The sequence below is a fragment of the Coccidioides posadasii genome, chromosome 3 (assembly GCF_018416015.2).
Source record: "Coccidioides posadasii str. Silveira chromosome 3, complete sequence".
NCBI lineage: Eukaryota > Fungi > Ascomycota > Eurotiomycetes > Onygenales > Onygenaceae > Coccidioides > Coccidioides posadasii.
The window spans coordinates 2,592,356-2,604,782 of NC_089409.1; the positions used below are offsets into that span (position 1 = coordinate 2,592,356).

Below are 12,427 nucleotides of genomic sequence, written 5' to 3' on the forward strand. Positions count from 1 at the left end.
TAGGGAAAGAATTTCCACCCTGAGCTACGCTATCATCCAGAGACGCAGATAATGTCCTATCGATTTGCACGATAAACAAGAAACCCGACAACAAAAAAAAAAAAAACAGGAATGATACAAAACAACCGAACCAGCCTCAACAGCCGCCCCTTCTAATACAAATCCCGTCAAGATTCGAGGCACTCAACCCCATCGAACACTTGTATATAAGCAGCTACTGCGTTCCCTCGATCTCTCTCATAAAGTTGTGCGTCTCCACGGCGCTGATCGAGCATTTGGACCTCTTAAGAACGGAGGAATCTTAGGACAAGCCAAAATTGTTTTTTTGCGGGCTTCAACGTCCTCAATCACTGATTCCTACCATCTACCAAGAGGCTCTTAGGTAGAGTGCTCCTTGGTGGCCTTATCGGCTTGCGAACGCAAGTTGGAGGAGGTGGAGCCGCTCTGGAAGTAGCGGGAGAACACCGGCTGAATGAAGGATCCGAAAACGATTTGGGCACCGCTATTACAGTGATCAGAGAATAGGTCTATTCCAAAGGCATGGGGCCATATGCTTACTGAGTCTGTGGAAGGGCCATCCACAAAATAAGCACAAACTTGAAAAGGTAGTAGAAGGCTAGGTATCTGTTAGCACCAATTTCAAAATGATACTTTGGCACATTTAGTGACATACGGAACCAGTAAGCAGCACTAATAGCGCTCTCGATGACAGTTAGGAAGGCATAGACCACCCAGTACTATTTTACATGTGATCAGCTTCAGGGTCGAAGGACAATTGACAATTCGAGACAGGAACGAGGTTACTAACAGTGAGCCACTGGAACCATTTGTCAGCGTCTGCCATACATAACAAGGGGAGTTTTAAAGTGGGAAGACTTACCTGGGTATCATCGGTCTTGGTTGCCGTAAACAACGCGTTGAGTGAGTAGTATCCAGGAATCAAGAACCCAGCGAAGTTGACCAAGAATTCCCCTGCGATATTAAAGAAAACCAAAAAGAAGTAAATTCCAACGAGGCCCAAGAAAGCATACACCTTCGGGACTGAGGTTTGCCTCTCAAGGTTGTTGAGGACAGGATACTTCGAGAGCTACAATGGCAGACGTCAGCTGCTGCGGGTAAAAGGGAGAAAGTTGGAACTCAGCCAGCATAGAGTTTATTGCCTTCGACAAGAGCTCGAATGTCTCAACCAGCTGTTGTTCAAGGGTGAGGAGAAGGTGGGACTTTCCGATATACTGACCTCCTTGTCAATCTGAGCAATCTGGTGCAGCGCACGGTCCTGGAACGACATGTTTGCTAAGATTCGGGATTGCGGACGAGTCCCGGCGAAAAAGGAGGGATCCAAAAAGGGAGTTGTGTCAGATGTAAGATGGCAATTATCAGCTTGTATGACGATCAACCGAGCAAAGGGCGTTGACCTGGGATGAGCTGGTGAGCTGGGAGGTTGGTGGAGGGAAGTTGGTGTTTTGGAGAGAGCAAGGAGGATCAAGACGTAATAGCCAAATTTCGCCAATAGTTATATTGCCCCGGTCCCGTGTGTGCCGTGGTCTGCTGTATAGTACCGTAATTTACACGTGAGGGTATCATGTGGCGCGGTCGTATGACAGCCAATCAGATGTAGTAGACTCGATCGATCTGTGGCTTGTCCACAGTTATATGACTAAGCGACTACTGCCGGTGCTCACCGCTCCGCCAGCCACAGGTCCCGTGACTCCACCCCCAAAAACCGAAAACGGCTGCGGCGTTTCCCCATCAACAAACAGTTGTTTACAGACTGCGAAGAGGCTGCATCGCAACGTCAGTCAGTCGACATCGGAACGGCGACATCGAGGACTGGAAGCTAACTGTCGAGCTCTATGGTATCTTTTATCGATTCGTCGCTCTCTGACGTAATTATTTTTACCTCAGCGCCTCGGCGCGTGCAGTGGGTGTCGAATCACATCGAAAAGACTTTGGATACAAACAACACATCGCCTTTGGAAAGCGACGCCCACAAAGCGGATATTTTGGATAGTTAGCACAAACAGCCGTCATTCGCTTATTTGAAAATGCCACCTGACACGGGTAAGGTTCAAGATAGCGGCTGAATCAGTCGCGGCTTACTGCTACAACTCGTCTGGTTGTTTAGCTGACCACAATCGGTATGTAGGAAGAGACCCCTTCCCTGCCCAGAGAGGCCAAAAGCGAACACGAAGCCGCCAGAGCACAGTAGAGCCAGGAAGGTCGCGCTCAAATACCGCAGCCTCCAAATTTAGTCGTCCGCCCAGATCCCGTGGTTCCACTGCAAGCATTCAGTCATGTAGCACACAATACATGCCTGAGCAACAAGTACCTGAAGGATACGAACCTTACATGCGTTCTCAGTTTGGGCCGTCGCAGTCGGTTTACCATGGCAATCCTGAAGAAATGCTAATGCGATTTGGTGACCAGCTTGCCAATTCCAACCCTGGGACCCTACTTGATCCTGCCCTGCAGGAAAACCACAACTCTGTTAAGCCTCGTATGGACGTCCACTATCAGGGCCACGATATCCATGTGCATAATGTTGCAGCACATGGGCTGCCTCCAGAGCTATCCCAACATGGCATGACGGCAGAGATGCATCCAACTCATTATCCGAATCTCTTTGACGGTGTAGAAAATCAAATTCCCGATCATATCATAGAAGATCATGAAGGCTCCGAGCAAGGTCCGCGCAAGAAGAGAGGAACAAGTTCGTCAATTGCAAATGACAACGAGCTGAGAAGACTTCTTCGACAATATGACGGGTATACCCTACGCCAAATGGCCGCAGAAGTGCAGAAGCATGAAGGAGCCGGTGGCAAATCAGAGAAGGTCAAGCAGGTATTCGCTATGATCTGGTATGTGAACTCCAGACAAAGTTGGAGGCTACCCGCTGATATTCATCCAGGTTGCGAGAAAACTGTCGTAAAAGCACTGGATCAGTCCGCAGGGATAGGGTATATTGCTGCTATGCTGATAAATGTGGGACGGAACGTGTCTCGGTTCTCAATCCAGCATCCTTTGGCAAGCTAGTTCGTATCATATTTCCTAACGTACAGACTCGACGTCTTGGTGTTCGAGGAGAATCAAAGTACCATTATGTGGATTTATCGATCATAGAATCTGAGCCAAAACCTGATGTGAACGGGAAAGACGTTGTGGACCAGACTACGGCAACTACCGGCGAAAACACTCAGGAGAGTCACAGGATGAGGTATGAAATTTTTGTTTCTGTGAAGAGTTTGCGTCTGATCCTAACATCGAATGTTCTAGCACAAGCTCTACTCAGAGTCATTTGGAGACAACAAAGACGCGACTTGCCAACGTGTCTCACTCACCACATCCTCAGACGTGTTCACACTCTCATCAAAACTGTGGATGTCATTCATCTTATGCTTCTCATCCTGGCTCTATTTCAGATGTTGATTTCTCAGCCATGTCAGCCCAGGAGAAGCTCCATCTGATTCTTCACTTTGAGTCTGCAGAGGAATCCCCTGCTGGTGATAATGAAACCTTGCAGCTACCAAGCATTCATAGCTACCTGCCGCCAGGGTCTGATTCGGATGTTGCTGGTGCCCTCATGGCTCTCTATAGATCACATTGCATTTCTGTGATCGATAGCTTCAGGTTCTGCAAAGAGAAGAATCTTTTTCGACACATTTCCGCATTTCAAGGCACCCTTACCGTCCCCGTTCATAAGCTTCTCATTCATCCCGATATGGCTCCATGGATTGAGGAATGCGACTGGCTCATGTACCAGAAGATGGTAGCATTCATTGCTCCTTTGACTACGCAAGTCGTCCCAGAACCCGTCGTAAAGGCCTTCACTTCAATTTCACGGCGTCTTGTCCCACACATTGAGGATACATTTAAGTCACAGCCCGAGCACGTATCCACTGCGCGCCTCGTCCCTGCTCGTCTCTTCTGTCACCTTGTGAAGCGGATGTTGGAAGTGAATCAGTCTGCGAATTCCGCAGCCGCCTGGCTCTGCCATATTGAAAACCGAACAAAAATGTGGGAGGAATTCCATTCATTCTTGAATATAACGGACATGATTTGCAAAGCAAGAATTCCTCGTTGTTCGTTACAAGGAATTGTTGATATCTTCAAGGAACATGTCAAAACGTTACTGAGTCCTCTCGATGCACCCCCACCCGAAGTTGAGCTCTATGATCAAGAGTTGGGATTCCAGAAGTTTACTTACACCACTACGGAAGGCCGCGACTATACGAATTTCCCAGATCGCTGGATCGCGTTTATTCTAGGACTTCCAAAAATGTTCCCAGGCCATGCTCCTCAATGCATAATCGACAAGGCAGATGCCATGTGGACGGCTATTCTTCACCGATTCACCCTCGAAGGTGCTGAAAGTTTTAGTGCTTGGTGGATGACAAAGGTTTTCTTTATGGAAATGATACAATGGCAAGCGGAAAAGGGAGGATTTATGCACTATTCTCCAAAAGCATTACGCCAGTTTTTACTAAACTCGGAATCGGCCACGAGTCAGCCCCCGGCGATCCTTGAGCAGACGAACGGTTCAGCGGACTCTTCAATTGCCCCAAACCCTGAGAATGCGGTGACAGCTACGGGTGAATCGGAGGTGGTGGTCGGACGAGCTAGCTTGAATAATGATGATAGCGCTATCGCTTTGGATGACGATTCCATGCTCCTTTCCGGAAGCAAATACGCCGACATGACAATTTCAGACCCGGCTGATGCTGAAGGTGATGTGGTGGTTGTTTGACGTGACCTACGCCTGAATGATCCATGATTGAGTACGTGTGCTGCTTGGTTTTTCTCGTGTGTTTTATTGCTGCTTTACGGATTTGTCGTGTGGTTATGGTTATGTTCTTTGGAATCTTGGCCAAAAATGTGCCACGGAGTTACGCGACACGACTCAGCCTCTCGTCAACACGCCCATTTTACATCTTTCCCTTTCGCCACCTTTACCTCGAGGTTTGCATTACCTTTGTTTGTGAAACCTGCTCGTCTATGAGGCCCGATTACGCTGCAACACTGTTGAATTCCTCAATTTTTGATGTTTTCAGTTGGACAGTCATGTTTTGGCTTATCAAAATTGGGGGAACCCGGCATAAACTGGATATACATCCCTATGAATATCTGCGCACATTTAAACAGCACGCCAGCATGGTTGGTCATGGCCAGGGCGCGCGTCTGCATTTAGCGCAACAGTTTTAACCCAAGCCGGGCGGGGCTTTGGCTTGCAGTGTTTTGACAATACCCTCCATATTAGTACCTTGTATCATTTCCGAACCACATACGTACCTTTTTATTCTTTGTTCATGTTCCTACCTCTCTCGCTAGCACATCTTCCTCTTTTCCCCAATAGCCGCTGAGCTTTTACCGCCCTCAACATTTCTCAACTGTGAGCCTCTGGCTCCCTTCATTGTGGGATCATATGGTTACCGAGTTTAATGTATGAGTGTCATGGAATGCGCCTTGTTATGTATGGGTGTTACTGGCGAGTGTTCGATTGCTTATTTTTCTTGTTTCTTTGGGATGCATTCGCACTGTCACCCTTTCCTTTTCTTTCTTTATGCTCCTTTTTCTTTTTCCCTTGATTCTTTTCCCCGCTTTTTACATTTTGCACTGATAAAAAATTTTGCGAAAAAAAACAACACGGAGTTTCTTACCATTGGGTTTGCTTCCTCAACTTTGGCCGTCGGTTTTTGGGACTCTTTTTCAGATTGTTTTTTCTGATTAATATTGCATGATAATCGCCATGTTTTCTATGAAGCTTATGTTAGAGTAATTACTGGCCACACGCAGTTACCAATGATATCTGAGTTATCATCTAACTTCTATGTCCCATCTAAACCGCTAGTTAGGGTAGAGGGTAACGACGTCCCATATCGCTGAGAAACAAACGAAAAAAATTATATAAAATTTACGACCTATATTCTTCCCTCCATTATTAGGCTTAATATAGGAGATTATTATTGAGTCTTCTTCTCAGTTTCTCGAGTTCTCTGGCCACGGTTGGCTCTAATCCCTGAGATTTTGAAAACGGCACCCAGCCTCCACAATATCCATAGAAATCCTGCCACAACAACGACAACAGTGCCGAGTTCGATCTGCTTAGCTTGATTAGTGATCGACTGGTTATCCTCGTCCACTTGTAACACGGGGACTTGAATAGTTTCGACTAGTTTCAACTCTTCACGCGTTGCATCACCCGTTACCGGTCGAGGAGAGGGATGAAATTGATAGAAAAATGTTTTCGGGCCAAAGAAATCATCCCAGCTCAATTTCACCCGATCGAATGGGTTAACATCCATTTTACCCTGATCCTCGGACTCGCATGCCCAAAAGACAACGGGCCAGGGAAGAGAGACGTTGTGGTAGCCAGATTCGGAAGGATGGAGATAGCGAAGATGCAATGGAATGGTGCTTGTCCAGTCACTAGCATCATCTGAATTTGATGTGGCTAGCTCCACGAGAAGATGTGAACCCCAGCGACGAGTTGTCCAGTCCGGCGCTTCCAGATCAGTTTCTCCAGCAACATGATGGAGACCGCGGATGTTGTGTGATTGGAGGAAAAGAGGATCAGTGGTGGACAGTTGGTATTCGTCTGGGAAGATATACGACGGGAGAGTGATGTACGTGTATAATCTACACGTAGTTTTAGGCGGAGATGGAGGTGGTGAGAGCGCAGATCGAGAAATGGAGAGACGCAGTGTTGGATGGAGGCCGGTGGGTGAAGCTAATTGAGCCTTGTATGTCGAAGAGTTTGGTAGAGAATGATGACGGGAAGGAAAGGAAAAGAGAGTTGGCTCTGTTTTAGCCGTCAGTACCTCGTTGTCCGAATGTATTCTGGAAAGACATACTGAATTCTTTATCCCGCCCAACCACAGCCAAAAGTCCACCAATTCGAATCTCGTCTGGATCTAAAGGTTGTTGCGGCGCTAGGATACCCACGTCTATTTTGTCTTTGCTCGAATTATTGCTGTGAATTGTATCTTTCCACCCTCCGTTCGCGACTGATTTGGACCAATATACCGTGACAACAAACGAATTTAACACACGATCGTAATCTATATCAAGGGTATCTGCGAAACGAATTATAGCAGCGCTATCTCGACATTCAGTGCTTTGATTCGAGCATATTGCTTCCTGGATATACGTAGCCAGCTGATCGAGCGAGGGGAGGAGCTGATAAAACTGGAGGGAGGGCAATGCGCCCGACTTTGTTACACTGCTTGGAGCTATAAAAGAAGTCTAGGAAGAGGAGCAGGTAAAAAGAAATTATATCAGTTTGGCTCACAGATCCTATGTTTGAGGACCTTACCTCCGGGATGGTGCAATTCAGGCTAGTGTCGAAGGTCTTCTGTAACAAGGGGCACAGGTGTTTACTAAATACAAGCAGGTTAGACATGAAAGGTGCCATAGAAGTTAATAGGCAACGTACGATCGATTAGAAGTCAAGGCTGAGAGAATAATATGTAGGCCCGGAGGTAGCCTACTTGTGAAAGGTGTGATGGCTGAGTATGGGTACTCCGATACCCACCGGATATGCAATTCAACGCATTGGCTTAGAACTTGCTGGAACTGTTTATATTATTAGTAGTTTACCAATCATCACAAGGCAAGCTCCCATACCTCATTTGGGAGCTCCTCGAAGCCAAACGTTAACCTCTCTTGCCGGGCTCCGCGTAAGGATCGTAATGTCAGGGAGGTGGAATCGAGATGGGCCTGTTGCGGGTCAAACTCTCCCTCTCCTTCATGGATAAAAGTGACTCTTCGTTTCATTTTGCATCAGCTGTGCTCTGCGAATCCCAAATGGCGAAGCAGCGGTGATGGTGATCATGCAGCCAGCTCTGCTAGGGCGTCGAAAGTCGCGCACCAGCATGCAAACACGGCAAACATTATGCGCCGAAGCAAACAGGGCAAACAATAAACTAACATCCATCAACCTACTCCGTAGTTAAGTTAGTTAACTAATTATATGACGTCAGCTAAGAGCAGAATGGGCCGCTTGACGGAAGAGATTAAAAGCCAGAGGGGGTGAGGGCGCAGGGACACAGCCTTCAGGCGCCGCATCTGTGATAGAAATAGCATTATGTTTCCATTTACCAGTGACAAGTGCTTGCTTCTCAAGTTTTCAACTTTGTGGTTCATTGGAGGAAGAACTTCATTTAGTAGTAGCTATGTACCAGTTCTGACAGAGTATCTACTGGGTTAACTTTGACTATGAAGTCTTGGAAATATGTTCAACCTGGATCCAAAACAGGGCCATTTGTACGGAGTACGGAGTACATGTCAGGTAGAATTGAAACTAAAAGGAACATAGAACAACTGTCAACAAGTCCGCCAAGAAACTCTCAAATCCTCGCCCTAAACACCATAGCATGCATCCCTTCATGTTCACTTTCATTATAATATGCAAATAGAATAAATAGGTGTATCTGGAGTTGTGGGCTTTCAAAGAATTTCTTTGAGTTTCGCCTTTTGCGCTGACGTTAGGCTAGTCGGGAATTTCACCTTGATTTGAACAATAAAGTTGCCTCGCTGGGTAGGATCTTTTGGTTTCGGCATGCCCTGATGTGGGAATACTTCTTCATAGCCCGGTTGTGTAGGTCCGCTCCCAGAAACCCGCAGCTGCTTTCCATCAATGGTGGTCACGGTATGGCTCCAGCCGGTCAATGCTTCTTTAAGGCTGATTTCGACGGTGGTAACCAGGTCGTCTCCAACACGTTTCAGCCAGGGATGCTCTTTCTAAATAGCAAAAGCGTTAGTGTTAGCCTGTATTCAAAGAGTATCATTCTAGTTTCAAGTAAACTTACCTCCTGAATGATGAAATGGAGGTCCTGTGTTCCTCCTTCTTCCTGATCTCCTACGCCCTTGAACTTGATCTTACTACCCGCTTTTAAGCCGGGCTTAATGTCGAATTCCAAGATCTTGTCCTCCACGCTTCTCTTCCCTGTTCTTTCATCAAAGGTCTTTCTTTTAATTTTCATCTTCTTGTGTACGCCTTTAAAGATATCCTCCAGAGCAACCGGAAGCTGTTTCTCGACAGTGGTGACTTCAGGCGTGGGCGGCCGTCTCGCCTCAGCTGAAGGTCTAAATCGAGGCTGTCCACCACCCGCGGCTCGGAATGCTCCACCACCACCCCCTCCTCCTCCCATACCTCCACCTAGGCCATTAAAAATCGAGAATATATCGGGGCCTTCGCCGCCAAAGCCACCCGAGCGAGCAAATCCGGAAAATATGTCCTCTGGGTCGCTGAACTTAAATCCTCCGGGTCCACCTGAAGTTGAAAAGTGGAATGTCCGTGTTCCACCGGGCATTCCGCCAAACCCTTGGAATCCGCCGGGCATGCCTCCTTCGAAAGGCATTCCGCCAGGGCCTCCGGGCGGAGCTTCGGCGCCGCCGCGAAGTAAGAATTCTAAGCCATATTGATCGTAGACTTTGCGTTTCTCGGGATCAGAAAGGACTTCGTAGGCTTGGGAGACCTCTATCCTGCTGGTTAGCAAAGGGTTGAGAATCTCAGCTTAGCTACTCCACCCACAGGATGGAATAGTCACTCACCTTTAAATTTCTCAGACGCTTGAGGGCTGTCTCTGTTCTTGTCTGGGTGCCATTTCAATGCTTGTTTTCTAAAAAGACAAATATATTAGTAAAATAGCAATTGTGAAAAAATACATTGCTGGGAAGCTGTGCATACTTGTAGGCTTTCTTGATCTCATCTTGTGAAGCACTTGGCTGAACCCCAAGAGAATCATAGAGCTTGGTTTCAGCAACCATGGCTGCTGAATTGTCTTGATATTAATATTTCGGACGAGAGTAGTCTGCGTTAAAGGAAAAGAACTAAATCTGCTGCTCGAAATTGGACGAGAGCAAGGTGTTGAACTTGGTCACAAGTGTCACCAAAGTCAATGGTTCCAGCCGGTGAGGGGAGATTTAAGGTTTGGTGATGTCAGAGCCCTGGGAGTAAAAAGCAAACAATTTTCTATTTTATCTCACGGGAAATTAGCAAGAAGATACATCCAAGATGTAGGGATGCTATTTGTTGAAGGGCAAGCAAGAGGATGGTTCTCATTGCTTTTGAGAAGACATGGTTAATGTGACACCGGCAGCGAAGCCATCGAACCTTCGCGAAGGTTCTATCAAAATATGGGTGATAACAGAACTTCGTATTCTGTGTTGAAATGGTGCGTTGAACTCGATGTGAATCATTGTTTATTCGACGGTGTATTTCGCAAGTACTACGGAATTGAATGGCTTATGGGGGAATTGGCTGTGTTTGCCAGCAGATGAGCCTTGGAGACTGACAGGCGTGGATGAAGCCCGCAGTCTATCATCAACTAAAATATGTTGTATAAGGATTTCTTGTCATCAGAGCAAACCGTTGATGCCGCTGCAAATTACAACAACTATTTAGTAACAATCGACACAACGTCCTCGTCTGCAACAGCATGACTCAGTCCGACTCTTTGGGGCACATGCATCGCGCTTTGTCCCCACACGAGCGCATACTTGAATGTTTCTTTGAGTGAGCGATGGATTTGGTCACAGACATCTTCGATGGTTGAATTATTCCTAACAATGAGCGCCTCGCTGAAGTCAGGCTCAACTCCCTTTCTGGAATCATCCCGTTAGCCATGGCACAGCCCGGAGCTGGTGTAGGTAGCGAGGTTACGTACCGCTTGGTATATATTCGAATCAACCGCAACTCCTCCCAGCATCTATCGATGACATCCTGGACTCCTAGGTCTAACTCACAGCTCATCACGCACGTATTAGGTTCTCGAGCTAGTTTATCAAGGAAGTCAACGCTGACACTGTCTATCTTGTTATAAACATATAAGCTATGGAGATGTTAGCCCTTTACCATCGCCATTGTCAAACAAATCTTACCACTTGATGTACTTCCTGTGGTCTTTCATGATAACGTCTATAAAATCATCAACCGTAGCTTATGGATTATTAGCTAATTACCAATTGGGTTGTGAAGGGGTCTGAGACAAACCGTTTTCATCCCGAACTAGGACTTCGCAATTCAAAATCTTATAATCTCGAAGGATATTGTAGAGCATCTTTTCATCCAAATTTTTGGGGGGATTCTGGAAAGTAATTTTCATTCCACCGGCTTTCTTCACCTTCAAGTAAATATTTCTATCCAATATTGTCAGTCCTTTATGTAGGAGAGATATTAGCCAAACGTCGGTCCAAACTTACGGTGGTTCACGATTCAACCGGATCCCAACAGCCTCCAATTCGGCTTCCAAGAGTGCTCTTTGCTCAGCACGTTTTGTCGCGTCAAGGACCATTAAAATCAGGTCACTAGTCTGTGTACTTATCTTAGTGATCCCGCCTAAAACGATTATCAACTTTTAAAGGACTTACTTTTGCAGCGGATATGACCTGTCTTCCTCTTCCTTTCCCCTCAGCGGCACCCTCAATAATTCCAGGAAGATCAAGCACTTGAATCTCTGCTCCTCCGTATTCAAGTACGCCCGGGATAGCCGTTAAGGTTGTGAAAGAGTATGCAGCGACTTCACTTTTCGTTTTTGTAATCTTCGATAAGAATGTCGATTTTCCAACAGATGGAAATCCCACCAGTGAAATTCTTGCATCGCCGCTCTTGCTGACATCGAAGCCCGTTCCGCCGCTGGACCCAGAACCAGCTGTGGGCTCGAGCAGCTGTGCACGTAGTCGAGCGAGCTTCCTGTATCATCGTGGCAATCCGTCAGATCGGTTTAAACACTGAACTAAGGCATCCCCCATATCCACGGGCAGATATGTTAATGCAGGTATCCGTGGCTGCTTTGGTAGAGATTTTCAATTCAATTCATCCAGGTGACTAGCAGTCATCCGGCTTGGCCTGGTCCCATGCATGGAAAGGTCGACTTAATGACAAAAAGTAAGCAGCTCTGCAGTACGCACCCCTTCAAAAGACCAAGATGGTATTCTGCGAAAGGTCAATATGCTAATCTGCTGCAAGACTGGATGCTCCTCATAACGCACCAGTCGCCTTGTTCTCTATGGCTTCGGTTAGCATATATTACTTTGTAAGATAATATAACACGTACTTTGCGTCCTCCGCATCTCATCCTCAATCCTAATGTCAAGTAATCTATTAGAACCCTTGGAGTTTGCCATATCTCTAGCGCAGGGCAGGTCTCACTCCTTGATCCTATCCGTGATGTTCACCATTTTGACGGTCCACTGTCAGTTACCACAGCCACCCGAGGATCAACAATACAACTGGAAAATGACTTTCAATGACTGTTGCAAATAACTTGGAATAAATATCATTCAAGCGATAGGCTACCCCTCGATCGAATTTCTAATGTCATCTTGACCCAGTCCAAGGCCTGTATTGGCGGAGTTTGCTTATGTAAGCTGAGCTTCGATCGCTCATCTTGGGAGCTGTAGCTGCGCAGGGCTCGTCTGGAGAATTCAG

The 12,427-nt window shown here is 46.7% G+C and overlaps 6 protein-coding genes across 6 annotated transcripts; 2 read left to right on the top strand and 4 right to left on the bottom strand.

Annotated features, from left to right (window-relative positions):
* Nucleotides 1-378: 378 nt before the first annotated feature.
* Nucleotides 379-1,485, bottom strand: YOP1 (ER membrane protein DP1/Yop1; the record flags this gene model as incomplete). The annotated part of the gene is made up of 6 exons (XM_003069331.2): nucleotides 1,238-1,485; nucleotides 881-1,087; nucleotides 809-817; nucleotides 674-737; nucleotides 559-616; nucleotides 379-502 (listed from the first exon to the last, which is right to left on the bottom strand). Exons 1-6 carry the CDS (start codon nucleotides 1,286-1,288, stop codon nucleotides 379-381), a joined length of 513 nt encoding a protein of 170 aa, XP_003069377.1. The 5' UTR covers nucleotides 1,289-1,485.
* An 825-nt stretch (nucleotides 1,486-2,310) lies between these two features.
* On the top strand, nucleotides 2,311-3,033 carry D8B26_005784 (uncharacterized protein; the record flags this gene model as incomplete). Its single annotated transcript, XM_066124994.1, has 1 exon — nucleotides 2,311-3,033. The coding sequence occupies one exon, from the start codon at nucleotides 2,311-2,313 to the stop codon at nucleotides 3,031-3,033; it is 723 nt and encodes a 240-aa protein (XP_065981075.1).
* A 176-nt stretch (nucleotides 3,034-3,209) lies between these two features.
* On the top strand, nucleotides 3,210-4,842 carry D8B26_005785 (uncharacterized protein; the record flags this gene model as incomplete). The annotated part of the gene is made up of 2 exons (XM_003069332.2): nucleotides 3,210-3,214; nucleotides 3,274-4,842. The coding sequence occupies 2 exons, from the start codon at nucleotides 3,210-3,212 to the stop codon at nucleotides 4,742-4,744; spliced, it is 1,476 nt and encodes a 491-aa protein (XP_003069378.2). The 3' UTR covers nucleotides 4,745-4,842.
* Nucleotides 4,843-5,843: 1,001 nt separating this feature from the next.
* PBN1 (protease B nonderepressible form) lies at nucleotides 5,844-7,770 on the bottom strand (the record flags this gene model as incomplete). The annotated part of the gene is made up of 5 exons (XM_003069333.2): nucleotides 5,844-6,796; nucleotides 6,849-7,239; nucleotides 7,310-7,373; nucleotides 7,430-7,569; nucleotides 7,621-7,770. The coding sequence occupies 5 exons, from the start codon at nucleotides 7,768-7,770 to the stop codon at nucleotides 5,958-5,960; spliced, it is 1,584 nt and encodes a 527-aa protein (XP_003069379.2). The 3' UTR covers nucleotides 5,844-5,957.
* Nucleotides 7,771-8,205: 435 nt separating this feature from the next.
* Nucleotides 8,206-9,972, bottom strand: D8B26_005787 (uncharacterized protein). Its single transcript, XM_003069334.2, has 4 exons — nucleotides 9,686-9,972; nucleotides 9,550-9,617; nucleotides 8,805-9,475; nucleotides 8,206-8,736 (listed from the first exon to the last, which is right to left on the bottom strand). The coding sequence occupies exons 1-4, from the start codon at nucleotides 9,763-9,765 to the stop codon at nucleotides 8,443-8,445; spliced, it is 1,113 nt and encodes a 370-aa protein (XP_003069380.1). The 5' UTR covers nucleotides 9,766-9,972; the 3' UTR covers nucleotides 8,206-8,442.
* A 352-nt stretch (nucleotides 9,973-10,324) lies between these two features.
* Nucleotides 10,325-12,302, bottom strand: RBG2 (Ribosome-interacting GTPase 2). Its single transcript, XM_066124995.1, has 10 exons — nucleotides 12,149-12,302; nucleotides 12,054-12,082; nucleotides 11,989-12,003; nucleotides 11,908-11,932; nucleotides 11,368-11,689; nucleotides 11,200-11,309; nucleotides 10,991-11,136; nucleotides 10,879-10,936; nucleotides 10,665-10,829; nucleotides 10,325-10,602 (listed from the first exon to the last, which is right to left on the bottom strand). Exons 1-10 carry the CDS (start codon nucleotides 12,175-12,177, stop codon nucleotides 10,395-10,397), a joined length of 1,107 nt encoding a protein of 368 aa, XP_065981076.1. The 5' UTR covers nucleotides 12,178-12,302; the 3' UTR covers nucleotides 10,325-10,394.
* Between the last annotated feature and the right edge of the window lie 125 nt (nucleotides 12,303-12,427).

What these genes read in the sequence shown, in the direction of transcription:
- RBG2 (XM_066124995.1), bottom strand. Translation starts at nt 12,177, where the DNA reads ATGGTGAACATCACGGATAGGATCAAGGA. An exon ending in CCTAGTTCGGGATGAAAACG is followed by an intron (nt 10,937 to 10,990) that starts GTTTGTCTCAGA and finishes ATAATCCATAAG; the next exon opens with CTACGGTTGATGATTTTATA. An exon ending in CACAGGAAGTACATCAAGTG is followed by an intron (nt 10,830 to 10,878) that starts GTAAGATTTGTT and finishes ACATCTCCATAG; the next exon opens with CTTATATGTTTATAACAAGA.
- D8B26_005787 (XM_003069334.2), bottom strand. Translation starts at nt 9,765, where the DNA reads ATGGTTGCTGAAACCAAGCTCTATGATTCTCTTGGGGTTCAGCCAAGT. An exon ending in AGCGTCTGAGAAATTTAAAG is followed by an intron (nt 9,476 to 9,549) that starts GTGAGTGACTAT and finishes CCAGCAGGATAG; the next exon opens with AGGTCTCCCAAGCCTACGAA. An exon ending in TCCATTTCATCATTCAGGAG is followed by an intron (nt 8,737 to 8,804) that starts GTAAGTTTACTT and finishes TTTGCTATTTAG; the next exon opens with AAAGAGCATCCCTGGCTGAA.